Source organism: Phalaenopsis equestris, unplaced genomic scaffold (genome assembly GCF_001263595.1).
Source record: "Phalaenopsis equestris unplaced genomic scaffold, ASM126359v1 Scaffold199601, whole genome shotgun sequence".
Lineage (NCBI taxonomy): Eukaryota > Viridiplantae > Streptophyta > Magnoliopsida > Asparagales > Orchidaceae > Phalaenopsis > Phalaenopsis equestris.
Window position 1 is genome coordinate 163,816 of NW_018219465.1, and position 25,609 is coordinate 189,424.

The 25,609-nt window shown below is 31.9% G+C and overlaps 1 protein-coding gene across 1 annotated transcript in view; it reads left to right on the forward strand.

Annotated features, from left to right (window-relative positions):
- LOC110035751 (urease-like) overlaps positions 1–25,609 on the forward strand; it is a 160,141-nt gene that overhangs the window by 84,582 nt on the left and 49,950 nt on the right. The window contains exons 13-16 of the mRNA XM_020740035.1: positions 524–602; positions 1,472–1,611; positions 14,208–14,345; positions 14,429–14,520. Coding sequence (XP_020595694.1) covers positions 524–602; positions 1,472–1,611; positions 14,208–14,345; positions 14,429–14,520 — 449 coding nt within the window. The remainder of the gene's footprint in view (positions 1–523; positions 603–1,471; positions 1,612–14,207; positions 14,346–14,428; positions 14,521–25,609) is intronic.

Here is a 25,609-nt window from a genome sequence, read left to right on the forward strand (position 1 = left end):
AGTGGGGATCATAGAATTCCTTTTGGCAATATTTGCATTTATGCAGCCTACTAGTATACTTTTGGCAATATTGTCTTAATTTTTAGTGCACCTATATAATGCTCTTTTATGATTTTTTGGGCACCATTTTAATGCACCTGAATATTTTTTTGATGCACTTACACGATACATTTGCACAATTTTTAGTTCATTAGCATGCTTTTTGAGACATTGATTTTGGATTGAAGATTGCCTTGTGACATCCATAGGGAGCTTAAAATTTTTTGGATTTGAATTATTTGTGCGTATTTCATGTTGTTAAGATGCATGCAAAATTTCATTTTTCAATTTTAACGTTCACTTTTTATGCAATGCTATGTTTGTATTATGTTGAATATACAATTCTTGAGTAGATTTTTATCTTTTTTTCATTTTCATTTTAAACTATACAGATGTTCTTTTTAGTCAATCTTGATATTTTGGATGCATCAATGTAGTCCGTTTCACATAATGGACGATCCTCAGGCGGTTTTGGCTATGGTAGAGGTGTTACAATCTTGACTTATGTGGCTTGGCATTCATCCTCTGCTGCTTTGTGTGCTTAGTTGAGCTACCTTCCTTTGGTAATTTCAATGCTTCGCATGCATTGATGCATTTTTTTCTCAAATTAAGTGATAATTGTTTGATTTTGATTAATCAATATGTCTCAGATATGTCTTTTGTGGTATCACATCCATTGGCAATCTTTTACATTACATTTAGCTTCTCGCAGTGGAGCAAATACAAAATCAATATATAGGTAAAATGAAAGAAATGCTTTGAGCTAAGTATTGTTGCAGGCCTATTAAGTGTAAGGTAGGGAACCCTTTAGATCACTGAGTTTCTTGTGAGATTTTGTTGACAGACATTATGTGAGACATGGTTTGGTTGTGATATTAAACTTTGAAGTTATGCTTATTTTTCAAAAATGTAATAACTAAATTGGAGTTATATTGACTTGTTAGAGTTCTAGTATCACAAGATTGTGAATTCAAAATGACAAACTATAATGCTAAGTTTTAATCTTAGGGAAAATTGAAGCATAAAGTTCTGGCAATGATAATACTCATTTTATTAATATATTTTCTTATTTTATTTATGTACTTATTCTAAAATTTAAAATTCTCTTCAGATGACTATTTTAATGTTTTCATATTACAATTCATTTATGGTACAAAGATATTTTAGATTTTTTAAATTGTGAACTATTCTTCTTGAAATAGTTGGTTTGGATGCTAGTTTAAGTTTGCAAAGCATATCCACAACAGTTTTTTGTTAGCAAAATGTTGTGTTACGCAAGAATTTTTTGGCATGTGGGGTACTTTTGGTGTAATATGGAATATTTGGATTAATGCAGAGTTAATTTCCTATCATTGATTTCTTAAGTATGCTTTGCCGGTGATATTTCTGGATCAAGTCTAAACTTGATGTAAGTATAATAATATTAATGCAGGTATCACAACAATGGTGGGAGGTGGGACAGGACCTGCTGATGGTACTCGTGCGACCACCTGTACACCTGCTCCATTCCATATGCAAATGATGCTGCAGTCAACTGATGATTTGCCAATAAATATTGGTTTCACAGGCAAGGTTTGTGGGTCAAGTCTGGATGATTATTATGCACCTTGTACTTTGAGTTTTGCTTCATTTCTTTGGTTCATTAAAATTTCTCTGAACATGGGCCATATCTAGAAGTTGTACTTGTTTCTACTAAGTTTCGTTAAACGTCTTTGGTTTTTTTTGGTGGTTAAAAGCCAAAGTCATAGGATCATTGATAAACGTAAACTTTGTACAACTACTTGTACCAGTAGGAGATCAATTTTCTTGAAACGAATGTGGGCATTATAGGACATGAGTGGTTGGTGGTGGTGGATTTTTGAGAATGTTTAGGAAAGTTACATTCCGTTTGTTAATTTTTGTATGCTATTCAAAACAACATAAATAATTTGTAGATATTTCGAAAAAAATGAGCCAGATGCTATGAGAATATTTTCAGCTTAATGGAAGTAAAAAGGAAAACTTTCTCAAAATTTAATGATGATGATTAAAGATCACGCCTAGGCTTTGTGACGACTCGACCTGGGGGCTCAAAATTTCAAAGGAGGGAACAGATGATTGGATGGTAAAGTTAAAATTTTTATTTTTAATTTTCTATCACAAACCATTTACATTCCAAATAAATTAAAGGTGGTCCTAAAAAATATAATTTAACTTGGCAAAAAAAAAAAAAAAAGAAAAAACCTGTTGGGATTTATCTTTCTTTAGTTTTTTGCATTATCTTTTTTTAAATTCATTTTCTAGTTCAGTGTTATACAGGAAATTGTTAGTTTAAAATTTTGTGAGTTATCAACAATTCGGTGAATACTCTGACTTCTAAATTACAACAATATAATAGAAAAAAATAATATACATGTCAGTAAAAAATACAATGATTTGATATAAAATCCTTTGAGATTTTACCTTTCAAATATGATCATTTATGAACTCAAAATATTTAATGTATCATACTATATCATGTTATATGCACAACTGTCATAAGTGTACCTTCTAAATTTTATTAATTAAGGTATATCATTTTAATAACATTTCTTCAATTACGTGCATGAGTACTTGGTGTTCCCATCTAGTACTATGAATGTATGAATTTTAGGTCACTGATTTGTATATTAAGCGCCTACAACGGCTTACCGACCATCATCGACTAGCGGCTTTTAATTTTTTATTAATCGACGGTTCACCCATCGGTTATCATTTCAAGTCCACTGGTTATTAATTTAGTAATAACCCACGGTCACTGTCATCAAAAAGTCATCGGTTTTGACGTTTATCGAAAAACCATTATTAAAGTTGATAGAACAGCGGGCATGCTCGTGACCATTGATTTTTCTACTGCTTTTAGCTCTTATTATTGTAGTGTAATTAGATTGTTTTAATCTTTTTTCAGAAATTTGGTTAATTAGAAGGAAAAAGTCTTGAATGATAATATAGTAACTAATATGCCATAGAATATCATAGTTGGGCTCTTGTCTTTTTTGGCATGATGAACGATGTGACTCAACTAATTAGAAATTCTCATTTTCAAGCTAGTAACAATGAGGCAACACAGATAAATAAGAACTTGTAACTCTTTCAAAATATGCAACTGGCTTAATTTTCAAGAGTATGAGGGTGGTGGAAGCTGAAGACTGGTTGATGAGAAAATTATCAATGGTTTGATATGTCTACTAGAGAGGAAAGCCACCCTTATTACATTTGTCTTTTGAGGGGGAAAGTGCGAGATGGTGGCAAGGGCAATTATAGGAGAAATTTAGCAGTCGGCCTAGTCACTTGGTACAATGGGAGGAGTTCATTTGAATATTTGAAGATTGGTTTGTATCACTATCAGCCAGGAGACAATTACAGAATAAATTTATTAAGTTTAGGTAGATCGATCGATCATGCAATATGAAGCGGAGTTTATCATGCTATTAAGATATGCACATCTCATTCCAAACGTAGAGGTGAAATGACACTTGTTTCTTTCCGAATTGAAGGATTCAATAAGACAACCATTAATGTTATTTAAGATTGAAGACTATTTTGTAATATCTGAATAAATAAATGAAATTAATAATAACTTTATTAATATTAGGAGTTTCAATCATGTGCAGTCGTTTTGGGTGAGAACAAAATGCCTTGACAATTTTGTTTTAAGGAGAAGTGTTCCTTTCGAAGCGAATGAACAACGAGAACGAGATAGGAGTCAGAAAAGAATGAAGGAAACTCTGAGAGATTGATAGTGAGAGAAGGAGAATAAAGAAGAAAAAGAAATGGGAGTTCTCGCCTACGAGGGACGAAGCTGAAGGTAGTAGAAGCCAACTCCAATTGTGAACGGCTTATCTGGGGAGCCGATTGTCGCATACGATTGCTAAAAGGTTGACGACGCATGCAAGCTTGTGCTTCACCATGCCAAAGATTGCGCTGGAGGAAGGCAACGCTAGCGAGAGCGTCAAACTTGTTGCTTGGACGATCCCACAGTAGAGGGAGCTGAAAGGAAGAAGAGTCGCTTGAGGGTGAGAAGTCTCGTGAGTGGCGGTGAGGAGTCTCGTGAGTGGCGGTGACTGTGCTTCATGTTACTTGCTGTCGAAGGAAGAAAGGAAAGGAGGGTTGCGTTCACATCCTGTACGACGTAGAAGAGAAGGAAGCTATGACATCATAAAAGGGGGTTTTTCACGTGGGTTAAGGGTTCGTTTGGGGCAGCTTATTTGGTGCGGTGGCGTTTTGAAAACGCACATGGCTTGTTTGGGTAAACTGCGTTTTGGTGGCTTAATTTTTAATTTCTACATATCAGATTGTTATGAAATATAACCATGTTAGAAATGTCAAGCAATGAATGAGAAAATTAAAGGATTTGAATTAGATCATCTCATAAAATAAAATTGAGGTGAGTATTCTTACTTTTGATTAGTAGTAGCATTTTTTTCTTCTTAATCAGTTGCATTGATAATTAATGTTGCCTATAAATTCAACTGTCAAGTTATATTCGAATTTATATGTTCTTTTTATTGGTTATACTATTGTGATGATTTTATATTTTGGTGATAGCTACTATTATGCATTTTGTAAATTTAAATGGATATTGATGTTGATGTATCTTCAGTGGTGTAAGTTTAGACAATGCTTCTGTGATGGTTATAAACAGATTAAAATATATTAATTTGTAAATGAGTAATACAGTAAGACAATAAATATTTAGAGTTAGCTTAAATAATTATATTGGGTAATACAAACCCTTAAATTCTCTTACATCGATTTATATAAAGTTTAATTCGCATGCATATTGTCTTTTTCTATAGTATTACTATAGTTTAATAGTATGAGTAGTCACTGACTATGATTAGTTCACTGCTATTTTAAACTAACGTTTAAGGTTTAATTAATTAATTTAAAAAAAGTGCAATAGAAAGGAAAATATTTATAAAGACACGGACAACCTGACCTGAGGTAAATTTATCACTGTTTTAGTTAAAGTTTCTTATTTTTGGCGACTATTTCATTTGTAAAATTATGATTGTAGAAAATGAATATAGAAAAATTATTTTTTGACCGTCTAACCGTTTTTATCCGTCTTGTTTAATTTTAAGCTGTAACTAAATCGTGACAAAAGTGATATCTGATAAAAGTTCAGTACTAATAAATGTAATCTTGATGAAAGTGCGGTACAATAATTACAAAGAAATTAATAATAATAAAAAAAATTAAAATTTTTAGTTAACACTTAATAAATTATATGTTTAATTCAGGCAAATGGATGCACTAAAGGTTAGAGAAGAGGGAAGCCCGATTGGAAATTAAGAAATACCACATGCTATAATTGTGAATACATATACTCTGATGCAGATGATGATAGCGTTGACATCATTGATTCAAAAATCCAGACCACAGTTTGGTGGGAATAAGATAGTTGTTGTGGATAAGTACGATTAGATATAAAGAAATTAATAATAATAAAACTGAAACTTTAAGTTAACTCTAATTAAATCATATTTTTAAATCAGGCAAATTGATGCACCTTAAATTACAAAGAAATTAGTAATAATAAAGTTGAAAATCTAAGTTAACACTATTTAAATCATATTTTTAATTCAGGCAAATGGATGCACCTGAGGTTGGAGAATGAGAAAAGCACAAATGGAAACGAAGAGTACCACTTGCTATAAATATGAACACAAATGCCCCGACCTATATGATGGTGTTGTTGACTTAGTTGATTCAGAAGTCTATAACACTGTTTGGTAGGAATGAGATCATTTCTGTGGATAAGTACTTAAAAGATATTTCAATATTTGCGTTCATCATTTTTCAGGGAATTGAATATTCAATTGACGTAGAAAATGGATTGATGTGAATTGAGAAGATATTTGATAGTGGCATGTCGGATGAAAGAAAAGTGTCATTAGCTATATTTGTGTTGGATGGAGAATTTAAAAGGTGGTGGCGTGGGCAACCTCAAGACACACTAGAGGACGTGCCCAATATGATGCTATGCTGGGAGGAGATTGTGGAACTTTTTAGGAGTAATTTGTATCCCTATCTGCTTAAAGACAAACATCACAGACTCATCAGATTGGTACAAAGAGAAAAAAATCATGCAATATGAAGTGGAATTAACTGCACAATTAAGGTATGTGCTACAATTGATCGTTACTGCAGAAGAAAAGTGTTATAATTTCTTTTTTGATTAAAGGATTCAATCAACTAGCTATCGGTGCCTTTGGGGTCAATGAATACTCAATATTAGTGGAACAAACTAGAAGAGCAAAAATTGATTATTAGATTACTTAGTAGGGTATGGAGACACAAGAGGAAGAGTATTGATGAGGGAGAGCATGTGGGCCAATCAGAGAGATCCATCGGGAAGAAGGTCAAATTCTGTTCAAGTGGATTTAGTAGAGGTATGATTTAGAGTATTGTAATCACATAGATAGCGTAAGGGGGAATGTTTGATGGGCTCCAACATATGCTACTAATGCGTCAGTTTGGTCTCAGAGCTAGATACTGCCGTTTACTTTGCCAGAAAACCATGGAAGAACTTAAACCAGGTGGAGGTCTTTTTCAAAGGATTGTTGGTGGACAAAAAAGGATAGAGTTTACTGCTTCAGCTCTTACTCAAGTTCAGTCATAACAACTTGTTCGACCTTGAGTTTATTCCATTACTAATAAAGAGTCTGAAGAATTTGCTCCTAATGTTGATACTACTAGGGATTGATGAGTGGTATGTTTTATTGCATATTATAGGAGTGTTATTCTTGTATATTGCTTTTCAAAGGATGTCCATTGTGTTGCTAATATGTTAACGTGCTTCAAATATAATGTTAACTTATTTTGGTTGATTATGGAAGTTTAGTTATCTTATATCATACCTTTTATTATATTGTACCCACATGCCATCTGGTTGAATGGGATTTAAACTTCTTTGTGAAAACTTTTGGATAATTTAGATTTTGCGTGCTTAATAAGAAGCGATTTGAGAAGAGATTGTAATAATTGAAAATAAATAAATAAATAAAATTAATAGTGTCGTTTTTATTATTAGGAGTTTCAATAAGTGTAGTTTTTTAGGGTGAGAATTAATTGCCTTGACAATTTTGTTTAAAGGAAAAGTGTTCCTTTTGAAGCAAACAAGCAAATAAAACGAGACAAGAGGTAGAGAAGGAGGCTTAGAGAGATTGATTGTGGGAGGAGAAAAAAAAAAGAACTGCTTGCATATGAGGGACGAAATTGAAGGTGGTAGACGCGGACTCCGATCGTGAACGGCTTACCTGTGGAGCCAATCAACGCATACGAAGGCAAGAAGACCGACATGTGCAAGCTTGTGCTTCACCATGCCAGAGAGGGCATACGAGGAAGTCAACGCTAGCGATACCATTGAACTTGCGGCTTAATCGATCCCTTAGTTAATTCTCTATTTGTCCCATTTCTGTTCCCACCGACTTTCTTACTAGGATTGCAGTTGTTTGATGCAATCGAATGGTTGAGTTATAGTGGGGAGCGAAAATAATGCATAGGAAACTTCAAATCCTATTCCCTTCTCTCTCGATTTCTCTATTTTGTGCATCTGGAGGGATTGCCGCAAACTTTCTATAGTATAGGCATGACCCGTGCTATTAGCAGAGAGCCGGAGGTAGCGATTCACAGCTCTGGGGTGAAGTTGGCAAGAGTATAATTCACTTTCACGTTATTCTTCACATTCATTGCATTCTCTATGTTTTTGTTTTGATGATTGTCACGAATTGAAGCACTTTTTTTCTTTATTGTCATATTAGCAGGAGACGAACTAGTGTCAGAAGCTGCAAATTGGGTTTTAGCCTTTTGGTAGGTATATTTCAAACAAAATTTGTGAAGTAACAAAGGAATGGAAGGTTAGAATGAGGAAGAAGGAATTGTGAGGGAATTGGATAAGAGATAGCTATGCAAGGAAACTCATTTAAGGTAAAATGGCACATATCTTTTTGTGTGGGTTAAATATGACCTAAGACAAGAATTCATGAAAATTTTAAGAGACATACAAATTTCATGTTGTTTATACTAGACGATGAGCTCTAGGTGACCTTGACAAAATTCGTTGTAGGGCTGCTTTGTCGATTCAGGTGAAATAATTTCATGTTCACTTAAAAATATTTCATTTCTTTAAAAATTGATGTGCTTTATTTGATATATGAATGCATTTGGAATGTATGTATATTAAAGTATACTTGCACATAATTATGTGAATGCTAGGTTGTACTGACTTTAACTATTATTATGATTTTTCTTATTACATTAATGTGATAAACATATTATGAGTTATTTGCTTGTAAGCATTTTTGTCATGTTAATTATGCATATGATTATGCATTGCTTATAGTTGTTTATTACAGGAATTATGATTGATAGAATATTGTAAGTGTTTCGATTGGTAGGAATTCAAGTAATTACCAAACTCTAGGAATCGTAGTAATCAGATAGGGACAGAAAGTAGGGAACTATGGAGGTTATTGATAACTGCTACTTTTAGAGGGGCCCAACCTTTATCTATAATCAATGTAGCATTTGGGCTGGGTGACAACTGAATGACATGACATGACATCAGAATAGTTGAGGTCTATATAATTATAAGTAATATTTCTATGATTAGATTGTTTAACCTTATGAATATACTTATGTTTACACATGAATTGATGAAATAAATATATTTTTTAGTTGTTATTACCTGTATATGTTTTTTCCTTTTTTTTACTTATTTTATACAATAATGATATGTGTTATGGACATGTACATGAGCTATATATAATCATACACCTTGTTTTCTTTCCTTGTATAAAATTTTTTATTTACACAATATTTTGTTGATATGATTTTTCACACTTTCATTTATACGTGAATGTGAATGAATTATGAATTGAAATATATTATGTATGTTGGTAATGATTTAGTTAGACCAATTCACCATCCACTGAGTTTTCATTATGCAAGCACTATTTGCGGGAATTTAGTTAAACTGAATCGTTCGCCAATGTCTCACCACAGTTGATCCTAAAGGGAGTGTCAATTGGGGTGCGACATTATGGGTGTCATGTTAGTTATCTTGTGTTGAGTTTCTTTATGTACTTTTATTTTAGAATTTGATTGATGTGTTTGTCATGTTACTCTGTTTAGGAAGTGATGTTTATTTAATTATGTAATTATATTTTAAATATTTGAGGATTGTTTAGTTAAATTATCTTAATTCTGATGTTCGATTATCTTTTGTGCTTTTATTATCACTTAACAAGAATGACACTTTCTTGAAGATTTTTTAATAAATCATGCTTTATATGTAAAGTGATTAGCTTTTGTGGGTTTCATAACTTTTGATGGTTAAATTTTATAAGGTGATGAGATAATAGTAACTGCAAAAGAAATAAACTTATAATGATAATTAAATTAATAAAATTAATTGTTATATTAGTTTGAATAAAAAACTATCGTGACAATTTTGACTTGGGAAGGCAAATATGTTCATTTGAATTTGAAGCCGAAGATAAAGGAAGCCTCATATTTTGTTGTTTTGTCGCATTCGAGCGAAGGAAGAGTGTTTGTATGCTTGGGAGGAAGATGACTACTTCTTAGCATGAGAGGAGTGTGTTATGACGTTGTTCGGGAGCATTGAGGCGAGGGGACGAACGATGACACCGAGCATGCTTTTTTGTGTGTGAAGGAAGGTTGAGGAAGTGCCTATCATGCGGGTGGCATTGTCGACCCGCGCTTTGTGAGGCAAGAGGAAGGGGCTTCTCGTGTGCATGTGGGAGAGAGGAGAAATAATAGAGATCTTCTGTGTGGGTTTGAGCATAAGGAAAAACATGAGTAAAATCTAGCAGCCCTAACTTGCATGTAAGAGAACACGAGACTCGCGTGTGGAAGGGAGGCCATACGGAGCGTAGCGTATGTAGGGTTTATAGTATTATTTATAAAAATTGTTTTATCAAATTAGTTAAATTTTATCAATTTATATTAAGTTTTATTACCTAATATCAGTGATTAATTGGACAAGCAATTGCGAGAGATTATGATTGGTGTTTGTGAAATAAAGGAAATGATTAATTGAAGGTTTATGTTTTTTAATTCTATCTTTTAATGAGTTAAATTACGATTAATTGATAATAGTATTAATTTGTGTTTTTTCTAATTTAATCAAAAAACATAGAATGAAGAATATTGGATTATAAATCGAGAAAGTTTTGCTTTGTGAAACTTGGGGACTGTAATTATTTACTTAATAGAAGGAGAAAGAGATATGCAAGTGAAATCAAGGTTTATTAATCATATTTCTACATTACGGTAATGTTTTTTACTCCTAATTGTATTCTTTATTTTGATTTTTTACATTTTTGCTTTTACTTCATTGAGACTTATACTTACTAGTGATGTCTTCATATTATTAGGTTAGATGTGTGCATGTTAAAAAATCTGCATAAACATTTGCATAATGGTTTATTTCTGAAGTTATTAGATTATTGCATGTTTTTTAGATTCTAGTAAACGTGCATTTATTTTATGAAGATAAAAATAATGTATCCTATGAAGTATGACAATATTATGAAGTATGACAATATTTTGTACATGATTGCTTATATGTGTATGCTGAGAGGTGTTTGTCGTCTTATGGTTTTGGCTAGACGTCAATGTACCCACGCACTTATATATTTTTCTGCCAGCTTAGATAATTGTGACACATAGATCACTAATCGTTGTGACGATAGAGTATCGATCGGGGGTGAGTAGGCATCTTAGCACTTCAGACAATCATATAATTTAAATCACGAACCGCTATGCCGACGGAACAATATCGGTCGGGGCTAAATTGACATATCTTCACCTCAGACAATCATGTAATTTAGAATGAGAACCGTTGTGCTGATGTGATAATACTGTTCAATGGTGTCTTATGTTATGGTTAACGTTACTTCTAATACTTATATGAAAGTTTAGAATATGAAGTATACTAAAATTAAAAGATTAAATCTTGAAAAATTAAGCTAAAATTAATGCATATTGAATTCTAAATTAATTATATTGAAGAGATATCATGAATACATACATTACATTATTATGTAATTTTTCATAATGAAAAATGAATGACCAGCATATATATTTTTTACTCTTCATTGAGTTGATATAATTTAGAAGTGTGATTGCTCCATTTGGTTATCTTTGATAATTCATTATGTTGTTTTAAATTTTTTAAGACTAAATTTTTAAATAAAAAATGAGTATTATAAAAGATATTGTATATAGAAGGTAAAATATACAAAATGAAAGGTAAAATTTATTTGTTAAATCAAATTACATACTTTAGAGACTCTTTCAAATTTTATATTGTAAACTATTATTGATAAAAAACTTTAATTTCACTATCCAACTATCAATTGCCGCCTTGAAAATTCCAAGGCCTAGGTCCGGTCATGTAATATTCTTAATAAATCATTAGCTTCGATATTATAGTATTTAAATATTTAGGAATGAAATATTTAAAATTTACCAAAATTTGGTTTCGACCTTCTAGTTACAACCTTAGTCTTGCACGACATCACCTCTCGACTGGGATCATTCTTTGTGACAAGTTGGGACAACTTGTGGTGGCTGCGGGCTGCAAGTTTCACCATCGAGACAACACACAAGTGGAGTTGGAGGCAATTTTATTTTTTTGAGACCTTGTTGAAGATTGACTGAATGTAAGGGGCTTCTTATTGAGGGAGATAACTACAACGTCATTAATATCCTTAGAGGCACCTTGGACAAGAAGGCATGGCAACATAGCATTCCTAGCTATCAAAATATTGGTTTCTCGCTTAAACTCAAGGAAGTTTTGTACCTTCATACCAATAGAGATAACAACATAGCTGTCCATACTTGTGTAAAGAAAGCCCAGGATAGTACTTTTGTCTTGTGTCATATTCATGAGCAAGATCTTATTTTTTTGATTTTACAGGCAGATATTTCCCTTTTTTGTAAATTCCCGAGGGACATAGATTTTTTTGTTTCTTTTTTGTATTGGGCTGTTTATTTTGCAACCATTTTTTTTTATTTTAATGCAAAATTCATATCTTAAAAAAAAAAAAACTCTATTTTCTTCTTTGATTTTGCACACTACATTACATTCTCTTGGTCTCGCGCTTCACCACGGTTGCACAAGCCTCCTTCATTGCTCTTGCTTTCTCGACGATGTCACCTTTTGCACTGCTTGTATCCATTGCACACTTTTTCTCTACTTCACTCCTCTGGTGGGCAAAGTCAATCGGCTTTCAAATGGGTTTTGTTCCGCCTTTAACGGCTTTGTTGCTGCAACCATGCTATAGATTGTAGCTTCCACACTAAATTAGCTTGAGGTTTACTCCTCAGCTCACTGTTGGCTTCCCTCTCTCGCCAAACAACCTCTATGCTCTTTTCCTTATGATTCAACCACAAGGGCACTGTCTCCTTCTCAATCTTGTTCTTTGCTCGCTTTGCCTCCAGCTTTATTTAATGTGCATCTCAACCTGTTCACTTTAAAACAATAGGGTTATTGTAAATTAAAATGGGGCATTATATTCTTCCCAACTTTTAAAAGTTTCGTCCTCGAAATTTATATATCATACCTTTATTTATGATGATATGATCTATATCAAATCTTTTAAATTTCAAATTAGAGTTTTTTGTTAAGTATTATATTGACTCTTTCTATAATATTCATATTATTTAATCTACATCATTGGTCTCTTGTACTATTTTTGTCATGACGCGAACATATCCCTTGGAATTTTCAAGGCGGGAATGGATTGTTGGACGGTGAAATTAAAATTTTCTACTGTCATTTTCTATCACTAATAGTTTACAATAGAAATAAATTAACAGCACTAAAAAAATAATTTAATTTAGCTTCAAAAATAAAAATAATTATGAGTTACCTTTCTGTAGGTTGGTCGCTAGAGCTGCTCAGTAATGGGGAAGCAAAAGCAGGGAAAAAAAATTTAATGCTTAGAAATTATATCTGTATATCTTTATACATATTTGTGTTACTCCTAACTATTTAAAAGTATCAAGTCGTTTCATGCCTGGTCTGGTGGGCATACTGCAGTGCTGAAATGTGCTGTTAACAGTAATTTAATTAGTTTAACTAGGTAATTATGATTATTTAATTAATTTAATCAACTATTTTCATTAAACCAAATATATTAATATTTAACATATGCTATTGTGTATCATAATTTTCAATTTAAACTGTAGAATTCGAGAAACGTAGTTCAGGTGGATTGCGGGGGACGGGAAGAATGAGGTATATTTTAAAATAATTAAAATTTGCTTAATTTTGTCCAAGTTAGATATTACAATTCTACTGATGCATTATAATAGAAAAATGATATACTCTGTTGGTAGTATATAGAATATTTGTAGCTTTGTCAAATGTTTAGAGTAGAAATTTTGTTCGTGAAAATTGTAACACACCCTGACCTGCATAAGATGAGCTGCATAAACGTAGTTACTGTTAACAAGTTGATATATTTCTAACCTAGATGTGGCTTTTGAGGTGTCAGAAGTCTCATTAATGATGATTCCAGTGATAGAGCTACAGGGATATCATCTTCAATGCATCTTCAAAAGCCGGTGAAGGAACTAACTTAAATGATAAATCTTGAGTAATATCCAAAAAGTTAGAACAATTTACAGGGACCAAGGCAGTGGGAGCATTACTAAGCAAATTGGTTACATCCATTTGATCTTGATTATTTACAACAAAAAAAAAGAAGAAATGTTGCACATTAATTATACTATGATCAATAGAGTCAACACTAATAGTAGGAGCCCTAAAGAATGATTCCCTTATTTTCCAATGTGCCTTAAAGCAGTCAACACAGTCATGTTTAAAATTTTTTCAAGTTTTGCAATATGTGGGCAAAACACCAAATTTCTCTTTTTTGCAAATAGTCATGCGAGAAAGTGCTAATTTATTATTATTTTATTCCGTCAACAATTGTTACTTGCTTATAAATTACTTGTTCCATCGTTCATTATCAGTGTTGGTAAAATATTTGCATGAACAGAAGATAATGCATTTCATGCTATTGTTTATAAAAGTAATTTTGGTGTTTAGAATGCAATCATTTCTTTTTCCTCTATGTTTTCTGTTATTATTATCTTATATCTTGCAGGGTAACACTGCAAAACCAGATGGATTAGAGGAGATCATAAAGGCTGGAGCTATGGGTCTAAAGCTGCATGAAGATTGGGGAAGCACGCCTGCGGTAATTGACAATTGCTTAGCTGTCGCAGAACATTTTGATATTCAGGTAATTTAGTTTTTTCTTTTTTCGCTGAAGATTTTTGCAATGGAGAAACTCTATTTTCTCGTGGGTTGGCCTTAATTGACCAGGTCAATATCCACACTGACACTTTAAATGAATCTGGGTGCGTGGAACACACTATAGCCGCATTTAAAGATAGAACAATACACACGTACCACAGGTATGTTTATTCCCATTTAGTGCATATTTCAATTTTCAACCATTAAAAACTATTGTCAAGTGATTTTCTTAAAAATATTAAAAATTTTTACAGTAGTTGCTGTCTTTTTGGCTTGTTATCAACCAATGAGGAAAACAATTTGTGGCTTGACTGAAAGTACTTACTATATGAGCTTCATCAAGCTGCTAATCTCAAAATAGGTTCTCAGATTGCTCTAACTGCCACGTGATGGATGAAGGTTTTAGGTTTTCTAATTTGCGCAGATTTTATACGGTAATTTAGGATTTTTATTAAGTCACTAAATACATAAATTTAGATTAAAGACTCTAAATACATTTGTCAACCCTCTTGGACTAATTAGAGGCATGACAAAAGGAGAACACATGAATAAGACGTAATTTTTATCAACACTCTTCTTGATGTGTTCTCATCATGTTCAAACAAGTAGAGAAAAGCTCTTTACTAAATCATCACATGCGAACACTCACATTTCAAATCTTCAAATATTCGTTGATATTAATCATAAGTATGCATAAATAATTATCAAATAAAATAGAGCTGCTAACAGCACTTACATATAAAATCATATATAACCCAAAGGTCTTCTATAAATGTCCAAAACTTTATATTCTAGAGTTATACATAAGGTCAAATCACTTAATTGTACTCCTGCTCCTTACCTCTCTCTAAAAAGCAACCTAGTAATATTTGATATGCTACACATTCAGTGAGATAATCAATGCTAAATTATAATTTTAAATGTACAAGTAGGAAACATGTGTGCTGGTCAATGACTAATATGAGTAATGACATTAATGATAAATAAACATGCTTAAATTGTTAAATGTGTACTAAAAAAGAAGTTGAGGAAGTTTTAAAGAAAACCAACGGTGGAAAGTCTGTAGGACCTGATGATATCTCAATTGAAGTGTGGAAATATTTAGGAGATTTGAGAGATTCTTGGCTTACTAAACTTTTTAATATTATTTTAAAAACAAAAAAGATACCGGAAGACTGGACCGGAAGATTGGAGGAAGAGTATTTTGGTCCTCATTTTTAAGAATAAAGGGGATGCACAAGAGTGTATAAATTATAGAGGAATTAAATCGAAGTGCCATACAATAAAATTATTGAAGAGAGTAATTGAACATAGATTAAGACGTGATACTATATTTCTCATAATCAGTTTATTTCTTATAACCAATTTGGATTTATGTCGGACAGATATGCATTTTTTGAGAGATATCGAGAATTTTAAAAAGAATAAGGAGGATTTGCATTTGGTTTTTTAATGATTTAGAAAAGCTTACAATAAGGTTCCAAGAGATACCCTTTGGAGAGTTCTCGTGAAGAAAGGTGTTGGTATGAGTTATATTCAAGTTCTTAAAGATATGCTTGTTAGAGTTGTTACTTGTGTTCGAGCAGAAGGAGGATTGACCAAATGATTTCTTATTTCATTTGGATTACATCAGGGATTGACTTTAAGCCCATATCTTTTTGTTTTAGTTATGGACGCTTTTACTGGACATTTATAGGAGGATGTACCTTGGTGTATGCTTTTCACTGATATCTTTCTTGTAAATAAGATTGGAGAAAGAGCTTAGGAAAAATTTGAATCATGGAGGTCTACATTGGAGTCTAAAGGGCTTCGTTTGCGTAGAACTAAAATTGAATATATGGAATGTAATTTTAGTAGTAGTAGCTCTAGTGACAGAGTTGTAACTATGGGTGATCAAATTATTAAAAGTTGTGAACACTTTAGATATCTTGGGTCTATTGTTCTGGCCTAATATTGAAATTGTAATACTTCAAAATATGTATGTATTAGTCGAATTCAAGTTGGTTGGTTGTAGTGGAGGAATGCTTCAGGCCTATTGTGTGATAGGAAAGTACCGCTTATATTGAAAGGAAAATTTTATAAGATTGTGGTGAGACCTGCAATGCTCTATGCTCAAAATGTTGGCTTTTAAAAGGGAAGCATAAAATTAAGTTAAAGCCTTGTTGAGATGAGAATGCTTTGGTGGATGAGTGGCTTTAAAAGGGAAGCATAAAATTAAGTTAAAGTCTTGTTGAGATGAGACTGCTTTGGTGGATGAGTGGCTTTACACATAGAAACAAAATGCAAAATAAATATATTCATGATAAGGTTGGTGTAGCTCCTGTGGCGGATAAAATTAGAGAAAGTCGTCTTAGATGGTTTGGTCATATTAAACGCGACACATTAAACGTGGACTATCTGATGCTCCGGTTAGGAGAATAGATGTTTTAGATTCGACTTATGTTAAGAAAGGCAGAGGTAGACCTCAAAAGACTTAGGCATATTGTATACAAAATGATCTTAATTTATTAGATTCAAATGTAAATATGATTCTCAATAGGATGCAACGGAGAAAAAAAAGTTTCATTTAGCCGATCCCACTCAGTGTGATAAAGGCCTGTTGTTGTTATTTTTGTGATTGTGATTGGAAATATTAAAATGGCTATTAACAATTTCTTCATTCATTATATCTTGCATGGTCACATGTGCATCTATTTTACTATAATTTGCAATCATATTCATCACTCTAGGCAAAAAATGTTATGTTATATCTGCATAAGTTTTAACTTTTTTCACTTTTCTAGTCGTCACCCAACCTGTTGCCAATAATCGTCATTAATAAATGTTGATTGTCTCAATTTTTGCATCATCAACGACTCACTAGCATCAATTGGTCTATTCTAACCTTAATATCAAGCGTCGGAAATCCTACCATTTTCTTATATACTCTTTTTTATTAATGTTTGATATTAATAATTATCTGATCTGTTGGAATGAAAGTGTTTGCTTGTAATGATTTAGTAAGACTAATTTATCGGTTATTTGATCCTGATGAGCACTGCTCAAGATGAGTGTCATCCAATTTTGGCTATTAAGGAAAAGTTAAATTACTTTAATATATTCCTCAATTTATCGCATTCTCTGAAATCCAAGTGAATTAATTTTATAAAAAAATTATATTTTTTACGATTAAATTAGTATATAACACTATAAATTATGATTGTATTGGGTCATATAAAAAGTTAAAATAAATTTTTAATTAAACTTAGTTAAATTCCTAATCAATTCTTAATTAATCAATGATTTTGTAGCACTGTGGCAATCCAGGTTTGTGAAATATGAAATCACGAGGGAAATAAATGTCCAAGGCTTTTCATTTATCCCATCTCTCTTTCCCACATCCATTTCCCTCAAGGCTCTATGTTCGGGTACTACAACCAAGCAGAGTAGACAAGAATGCAAAGAGCCGTGGCTCCAGGGTAGGAGTTTTTGGAAGAAATTGGTAAGAGAATCCTTCCTTTCACGCTATTTGAAGCATTCATTTCCTTTCATGTAATATTTTTTTGTGGTTTGCCATGAGTTGAATAACTTTTGATTTCCTGATTACTGTAGAAGTGGAATAGTGGTCGGAAGCTACGAACTTGGATTTTTGGCTCTTGGGTAATGCTATTAGCAGGAAATCGGAGAAAAATAGAAGGGGAGGAATAAGAGATTTAAGGGAATTGGAAGTTCTTATGGAGAGGAGGTAATGCAAGGAAATCATTAGGTGGTAAAAATAAAGTTGAATTGGTTTTGGGGTTAATTAAGATTCTAAGCTAAAAAATTCATGAAATTTTAAGGGGTTTATGATTCAAGGCGGTTTAAGATAGTTGATGAACTCGAGGCAAGCTCGAGGAAATTCGTCATAGGGCTGCTCTGTCGGCTCTGTCGTTTTAGGTGAAATAATCTTGAACTAATACCGATGAATTTATGATTTTATCACTTTTATTGATCTGATGAGCATGTTTTTTAAATCATGGCTTGTAGGTATTGATATACTGTTGTTTATGCATATGATACATGATTTACCTATGATGAATGATTATTATTGAAATTATGTTTAAAGAAATGTCGCAAATGTTTTAATAGGTCGGCTACTACTTGAATGTCTGCATGTACGGATGACAAGGAATGTTGGAATTCTCGTGTTGTGATATTTAGGCAGGAGATGAAACTTTTGGCTTCAGTGTAGTTATTGATAATTGTTATATTGGGAGTGACCCATCCTTTACACAATGACATGAAATGAAATGATGACATGATTTGTCTGAAGAGTGGTGTTAGCTAATTTCATATTGGAATGCGAGGCAGAAAGGTGGTGGCAAGACCATCATGGAGAGAAATTTGAGCTAACACCTCTTCCACGGATTCAGTGGGATGTGTTAGAGTATTCAAATATTGGTTTATTCTACAATTAGTCAAATTTGCACTGCAAGATAAAAATTTCAAATTGACTCAAAGTTCCAAGGCAGTCATGCAGTGTGAAGCAGAATTTATTTCTTTCTAGATTTGCACCTTATTATGTTAGAATGCTGGAGAAAAAAATATCTTGATTTTAGCGTAACCTCCTAGATTAGTTTTGAAATTAATGATTTATTAGTCCTAGTTGAAAGGGCAAAAGATTTAAAAATGAGCTAAACCTCTCTAATCACGTATGACAACTTTAACGGTAAGAGAGAAGACTTTCAAAGTAAGAAACTTAAATTGGAAGGTAAAGAGAAGCAGAGCCGGTCAGAAATGCCAATTTGTGAGATGTGTGGAAAAAGCTGATTTAAGCAAATGCTTGTTTGGTTTTTGAAAATGCTATATGCGTGAACAGGCAGGGCATTGTTAGATTGATTGTCCAGTGGAAAAGTAAAGGAATAATTGGATGCAGACATTTCAAGAACATGGACAGTCTATAAAACTTTTGGAAGGCAACCAGGCTAGCAAGATTCAATTTTTTGGGAAACTTCAACTCAAACAAAGGGTCAGAATTCAGAGTTCCGAAATGAGCCGTCGGTAAAGGCTAGAGTTTTTATAATTACCCCTTAATAAATTAAAGAATCTGAAGATAAATTTATATGTATGTTTTTTATTCTAGACAAGTCTGGCACATTTTTATTTGACTTGGGTGCATCACATTCTTATATTTCTGAAGAATTTTTTATCAATTAGGCAGAAAGGCTCAGCAGAAAAGTTCGTCAGATTATTTGTAGGAAATTGGGAATAATATTTGATCCGGACTCCAGATATAGAGCTACATCCAGACGCCAATAAAATTCCGTCACGTATAAATCTCGGTCTCACCACTTAAAAACAAAAATACTTTTTATTTTATCGCGCGACCCGACTTGACTAGCCCTTTTCATTGAGAAAACGTTATTTGTCACTTTCCCGTTTATTTTGTCACATTTTTCATTTGCGATTGGAACGTTATTGTCACATTTTTCATTTGTGATTCATGAAGCTAGGGTTTCGAGCAGTTGCCATGGACTTATCTCTCGACTAAGAAATATTGATGATGAATTCTAAAAATAATGTCAACGAGTTTCAAACAGAGGTGAATTAAGTTTTGGTCAAAATGTTTTCATTATCGTAAAGCAATTGTTATGGCATTACAGTAGTGTTTCTGCAGTTTTATTTGGGTGTTTATGATGTGTTATTGTTGAGTTATTTCTAGTGTTTAGTAGTTTTTAATCATTTGTTTTTATGAAATTTTTTTATGATATTGTGGTTTATTAAGTTATAATGTGTCAGTTTTGTTGACGTGTTATTGTTGTGATATTATGGTGATATTGTTTTTTTTTATTAAGAGGAAATGTTTCAAGCATATTGTGATGGGACTGTGACATTTCTCTGGTATTATTATTTTGTTATTTTGGTATTATTTTTATGTTATTGTAGTGTTATCCATGAGTTATTGCTGTGTTATTTTGTTGTTATTGAACGATGTTATTGGAGCTTTTTATGGTGTTATTGCGGTGTTATATTGGTATTATTATAGCTTTTTGTGTTATTGTTATGGTGTTACTGTTATGTTATTATTATGTTATTTTGTTATTATGGTGTTTTATGGTGTTACTGGTATTATTATAGTTTTTTATGGTGTTACTGTTATGTTATTTTGTTATTATTCTTTTGGTATTTTTGGTGTTATTCTAATGGTATTTTGGGTTTATTCTTGTGATACTTTTTTGGTGTTACTCTAATATTATTCTTGTAATATTTTGTTGTTATTGTAGGAATATGATCGTGTTGGTGGAATGTTTTGTTTTATTGAGATTGTAGTATTCGGTTGGTGTTATTTTCATATCTAATCATCTTTATAATATTATGCAAATTTGTAGCATTTTGGTGTTACTCTAAGAGGAAATGGTTGCAATTATCTAATTGTAGATGGTTTTCTATGCACCATTGTTCAAAATGAGCAAAAAACATATGACCGTTATTGTGCCTATGCTCATTATATTTGATTCACTGTCTGAAATGATCAAGAAGTTTTTGGTCAAACTTAAAGAAAATTATGACAAAAGACTTTATATGTGAAAAAACTCATTGCAAGAAAGAGTCAAATTTGACGAACACGGTGAAATTCAAAAAAACAGACACAAGTACTGACGATCAAGTCATAGTTCAATGTGTTGTCAGTGTTGAAGGCACCTGGACAATTAAAGAATTTATAGGAAGTCATAACATCTATTGGCGGAAACTGGACAATTAAAAAATGTGTTCTAGCAGAAAGATAAGCGAGATAAATGTAGATATGTTGAGATCAATGACAGGATCACAGATTAGAGTAATAGATGCATTTAACTTCCTTACAGAGGTTGAGTGAGTAGAAAACCTGAAATTTACGAAGATATATGCCTTCAATTTTATTTAAAGAGAAACAAGAGAGATAATTAAACAAGGTGATATCAATTCTCTGTTACAATTGTTCATAGAAAGGCAAGCCGAGGATAACATGTTTGCATGAGACTTTCAAACTGATGAGGATGGTAGACTGACAAATTTTTTTTTGGAGTGATTGGTTGTCCATGCTATGACTGTTTAGAGGATGCATATTTTTTTATGCAAGCTGCAGACTGAATATAAAAGCATATTTTAGAAGTTTAAAACTTGTAAATTTATAAAAAAACATATAAGTTTTGTCTCAATTTTTTAAATTATTATAGAAGTAAAACCCAAGTATTGTTTACTTAAGAATCAACTATATCAGTCAAGTTTCGTATATATTTAAACAAAAATTGATGTTATTTAAATTGAATTTTAAATTTTAATGTTATTTTAGTGTTAAAATCATTTTTAAAATAACTGGTTAATATATTAAATACTGGAAAATATATAAAAATAAATTTTGATATTAATGAGCTAATATATAAAATCAGTATTTATTACATTTTTTTTGCTTGGTTTTGCGGTGTTATTGGACATCCTATTGCTTAACGGGACAGACGAAATTTTAAAGTAGCCATGAACATTATTTGGAAGAAAATTGACAGTGTGAAAAAACTATCTAATTACAAAACATATTGCACTTTTAGCATATTTTGGAGTTCACATCTAAATTTATTTTAAAAGTACATCAAAACCCAAAGACTCGAATGAAATAAAATAATTAATAATACACTTAAACCTCACTAATGAAGTACGTCAACAATTCGGTATATGTTTCTGTTGGTTACAGTGTATACTATTCCTGCTATTTTCGAGTAATTAGAAATAAATGTTTGACATATTTTAATTAAAAAAAATTAATTGTATTGAATTTCAGTTATATATCTGACTGAAACAATCTGACATTGCAAACAAATTTGTCTTGCATAGGATAAGTGGTTCTTAGTTTGTTGACGTTTGTTTCTCCTTTCTTGTATTCAATGATTCAAATTAGAGAAAGATATTGTTACATAAAGTAAAATTGTTTTTGAATGTAAAAATATCTACTCTTTACTCTCTTTTTTTCTCGCAATACCCTTTTAACCAAGAAGTAGATATTCCTTTTGGCCTCATCTTCGCTGGGTCATTCAAATTTAATTTTCTATTTGGTGAATTTTTCTTTTTTATTTTTTTTTTGTTTGAGGTGATTTCCCACCTAATATCTTTTCAACATCTACAGATAATTTTTTAAATGATTTCAACATACATTTCTCAACCAGTTCATTTCCTTGTGTTTTATTAATAAATTGGTATGCAAACTTTTGTGCGTGTGAGCGAAATAGACGGCCACTTGAACTTCTATTGGACATTTGAGACTCCTTGGGATGTTTCTATCCAATATTGTTATAGATTTCTCTTTTTGCATTAATAGACTATCGTAATAAGACATATTTGTCAGGAATTTTTGTTATATTTACCAAATTAAGAACAAGTAGAGAGTGAGCAAACAATAATCCCATCATGTCAAATTTTTTGCAACTGCACGTGATCTCACAGTTAACCTTATCAAATTTAATAGTTCAAGTTTTGTTTGTCCTTTGATTATCCAAATTCTTTATGTATATTCTGAATCACTCTACGGAGAATTCAATTATATCAGTCAAGTTTCGTATATATTTAAACAATAATTATGTCAACATGTTATTTAAATTGCATTTTAATGTTATTTTAGTCTTAAAATCATTTTTAAAATAATTGGCTAATATATTATATACTAGATAATATATGAAAATAAATTTTGATACTAATGAGCTAATATATAAAATCAGTATTTATTGTATTTTTTTTTGCTTGGTTTTGCGGTGTTATTGGTGAGTTGTTGCGGTGTTATTGAACATCCTATTGTTTAGCAGGACAGGCCAAATTTTAAAGTAGCCATAAACATTATTTGGAAGAAAATTGAAAGTGTGAAAAAACTATCCAATTACAAAACATATTGCACTTTTAACATATTTTGGAGCTCACATCTAAATTTATTTTAAAAGTACATCAAAACCCAAAAACTTGAATGAAATAAAATAATTAATAATACACTTAGAACTCACTATATGTTTCCGTTGGTTACAATGTAAAGTATTCCTGCTATTTTCGAGTAATTAGAAATAAATGTTTGACATATTTTAATTAAAAAAATTAATTGTATTGAATTTCATTTATATATCTGACTGAAACAATCTGACATTGCAAACAACTTTGTCTTGCAGAGGATTAGTGGTTCTTAGTTTGTTGACGTTTGTTTCTCCTTTCTTGTATGTAATGATTCAAATTAGAGAAAGATATTGTTACATAAAGTAAAACTGTTTTTGAATGTAAAAATATCTACTCTTTACTCTCTTTTTTTCTCGCAATACCCTTTTAACCAAGAAGTAGATATTCCTTTTGGCCCCATCTTCGCTGGGTCATTCAAATTTAATTTTCTATTTGGTGAACTTTTTATTTTTATTTTTTTTTTGTTTGAGGTGATTTCCCACCTAATATCTTTTCAACATCTACAGATAATTTTTTAAATGATTTCAACATACATTTCTCAACCAGTTCATTTCCTTGTGTTTTATTAATAAATTGGTATGCAAACTTTTGTGCGTGTGAGCGAAATAGACGGCCACTTGAACTTCTATTGGACATTTGAGACTCCTTGGGATGTTTCTATCCAATATTGTTATAGATTTCTCTTTTTGCATTAATAGACTATCGTAATAAGACATATTTGTTAGGAATTTTTGTTATATTTACCAAATTAAGAACAAGTAGAGAGTGAGCAAACAATAATCCCATCATGTCAAATTTTTTGCAACTGCACGTGATCTCACAGTTAACCTTATCAAATTTAATAGTTTAAGTTTTGTTTGTCCCTTGATTATCCAAATTCTTTACGTATATTCTGAATCACTCTACGGAGAATTCAACGGCAAGCCCACATGCCCCATGCAACAACTCTTTCTCAAACATTGAGTTTAGTTTCCTCGTGCAAAATGAAGCAGCTTGCCTCAACACTGAATGGTTTTAACCACGGGCGTAATAGCAAACTTAGCACTCTTGAAATCTTCAATCCTCTCATTTTTTTCTACATGATTTTATAACATATTTAAGACCCATAAAATAATCGGTGACAGAGCGTGTGGTCTTGGAATACACGATGACAGATATTGTTTATGGTCCCACTTCTTTTTTTTTGTTAAGATTCTCATTCTAAATATTTTTTTATTGAATATTGTTGACCACTTTTGTCTTGTATTGTGCAAATTATTTAACCACACGTTGCTATGTACGTTTCCTTTTTCAATTATTACAGGCTAAGGGTCTGTTTGGGGCAGTTGCAGCTTATCCAGCTTATCCAGATAAACAATTTATCCTGATAAACTGCTGATTAGCAACTAATCCTAATATTTTTGTTGGTTGTTTTGTGCAACTGTTTGAAAACAACTGATTTGCAGCTGTTTGTGGATTAATGATCATTCTACCCTTGTTATGTAATGTTGTTTGCAACATAACTGTCTTGACAATATATTTAATACTGGAGAAGCAAAAAACTCATACACAACAGAAAAAAATTAAGAAATTGCCCTTACTTAACAACGAGTATAAAGATTGAAAAAAAAAGGAGAAAAAATTATTAAAATGACAATTAAAATTATGATAATATGAGCGTATGTCATGAACTATAGTGCCCTCCAAGAATACCATCCAAGCATGGATTGATAGAAAAAAAAAGATGGAGAAAAAAAAACTTAAGGCATCTATGACTGCATGATAACACAATTCTCCTTACTCCATAGCAAGGAGATGTCAAAATCCCGGTCCAAACTGCTATCACCCAATGACTATCACTACCATAGCTATAAGACTCGTTTTTTCATAAATGCAACATAGCTGTCATGGAAGATTCAGATAATACTATGAAGGTTGAATGGAAACGTGGTGAGCAACAATAATGAACTAAACAATAATGAACTAAACTTGTAGTCTAGTAATCTTTTGCTCCCATACCAAATAACTCATTCTAATAGTTGTATCATTGTAGAAGAAAATAGTGTACAAAAATTTGGTATAAATTACAACGATATTAGAATACATAGTGAAAGACACGGAAACGACCTAAAAATAGCACCAGAAGAAGGTTTTTCAGATGGATATCTCAAGCCCATGACATCATAATCTTCGGGCTGTCCCTGTAAATGCCGCCGAAGAACAGATGGGAGTAAATGCATGTTGTAACTTCCAAATTACATTGTAAGGTACAACACAATCAAAACCATAAAAAGAATTACATTTAAGGGAAAGAAAGTGCAATTTTATAGCAGATCAAGTAGATTT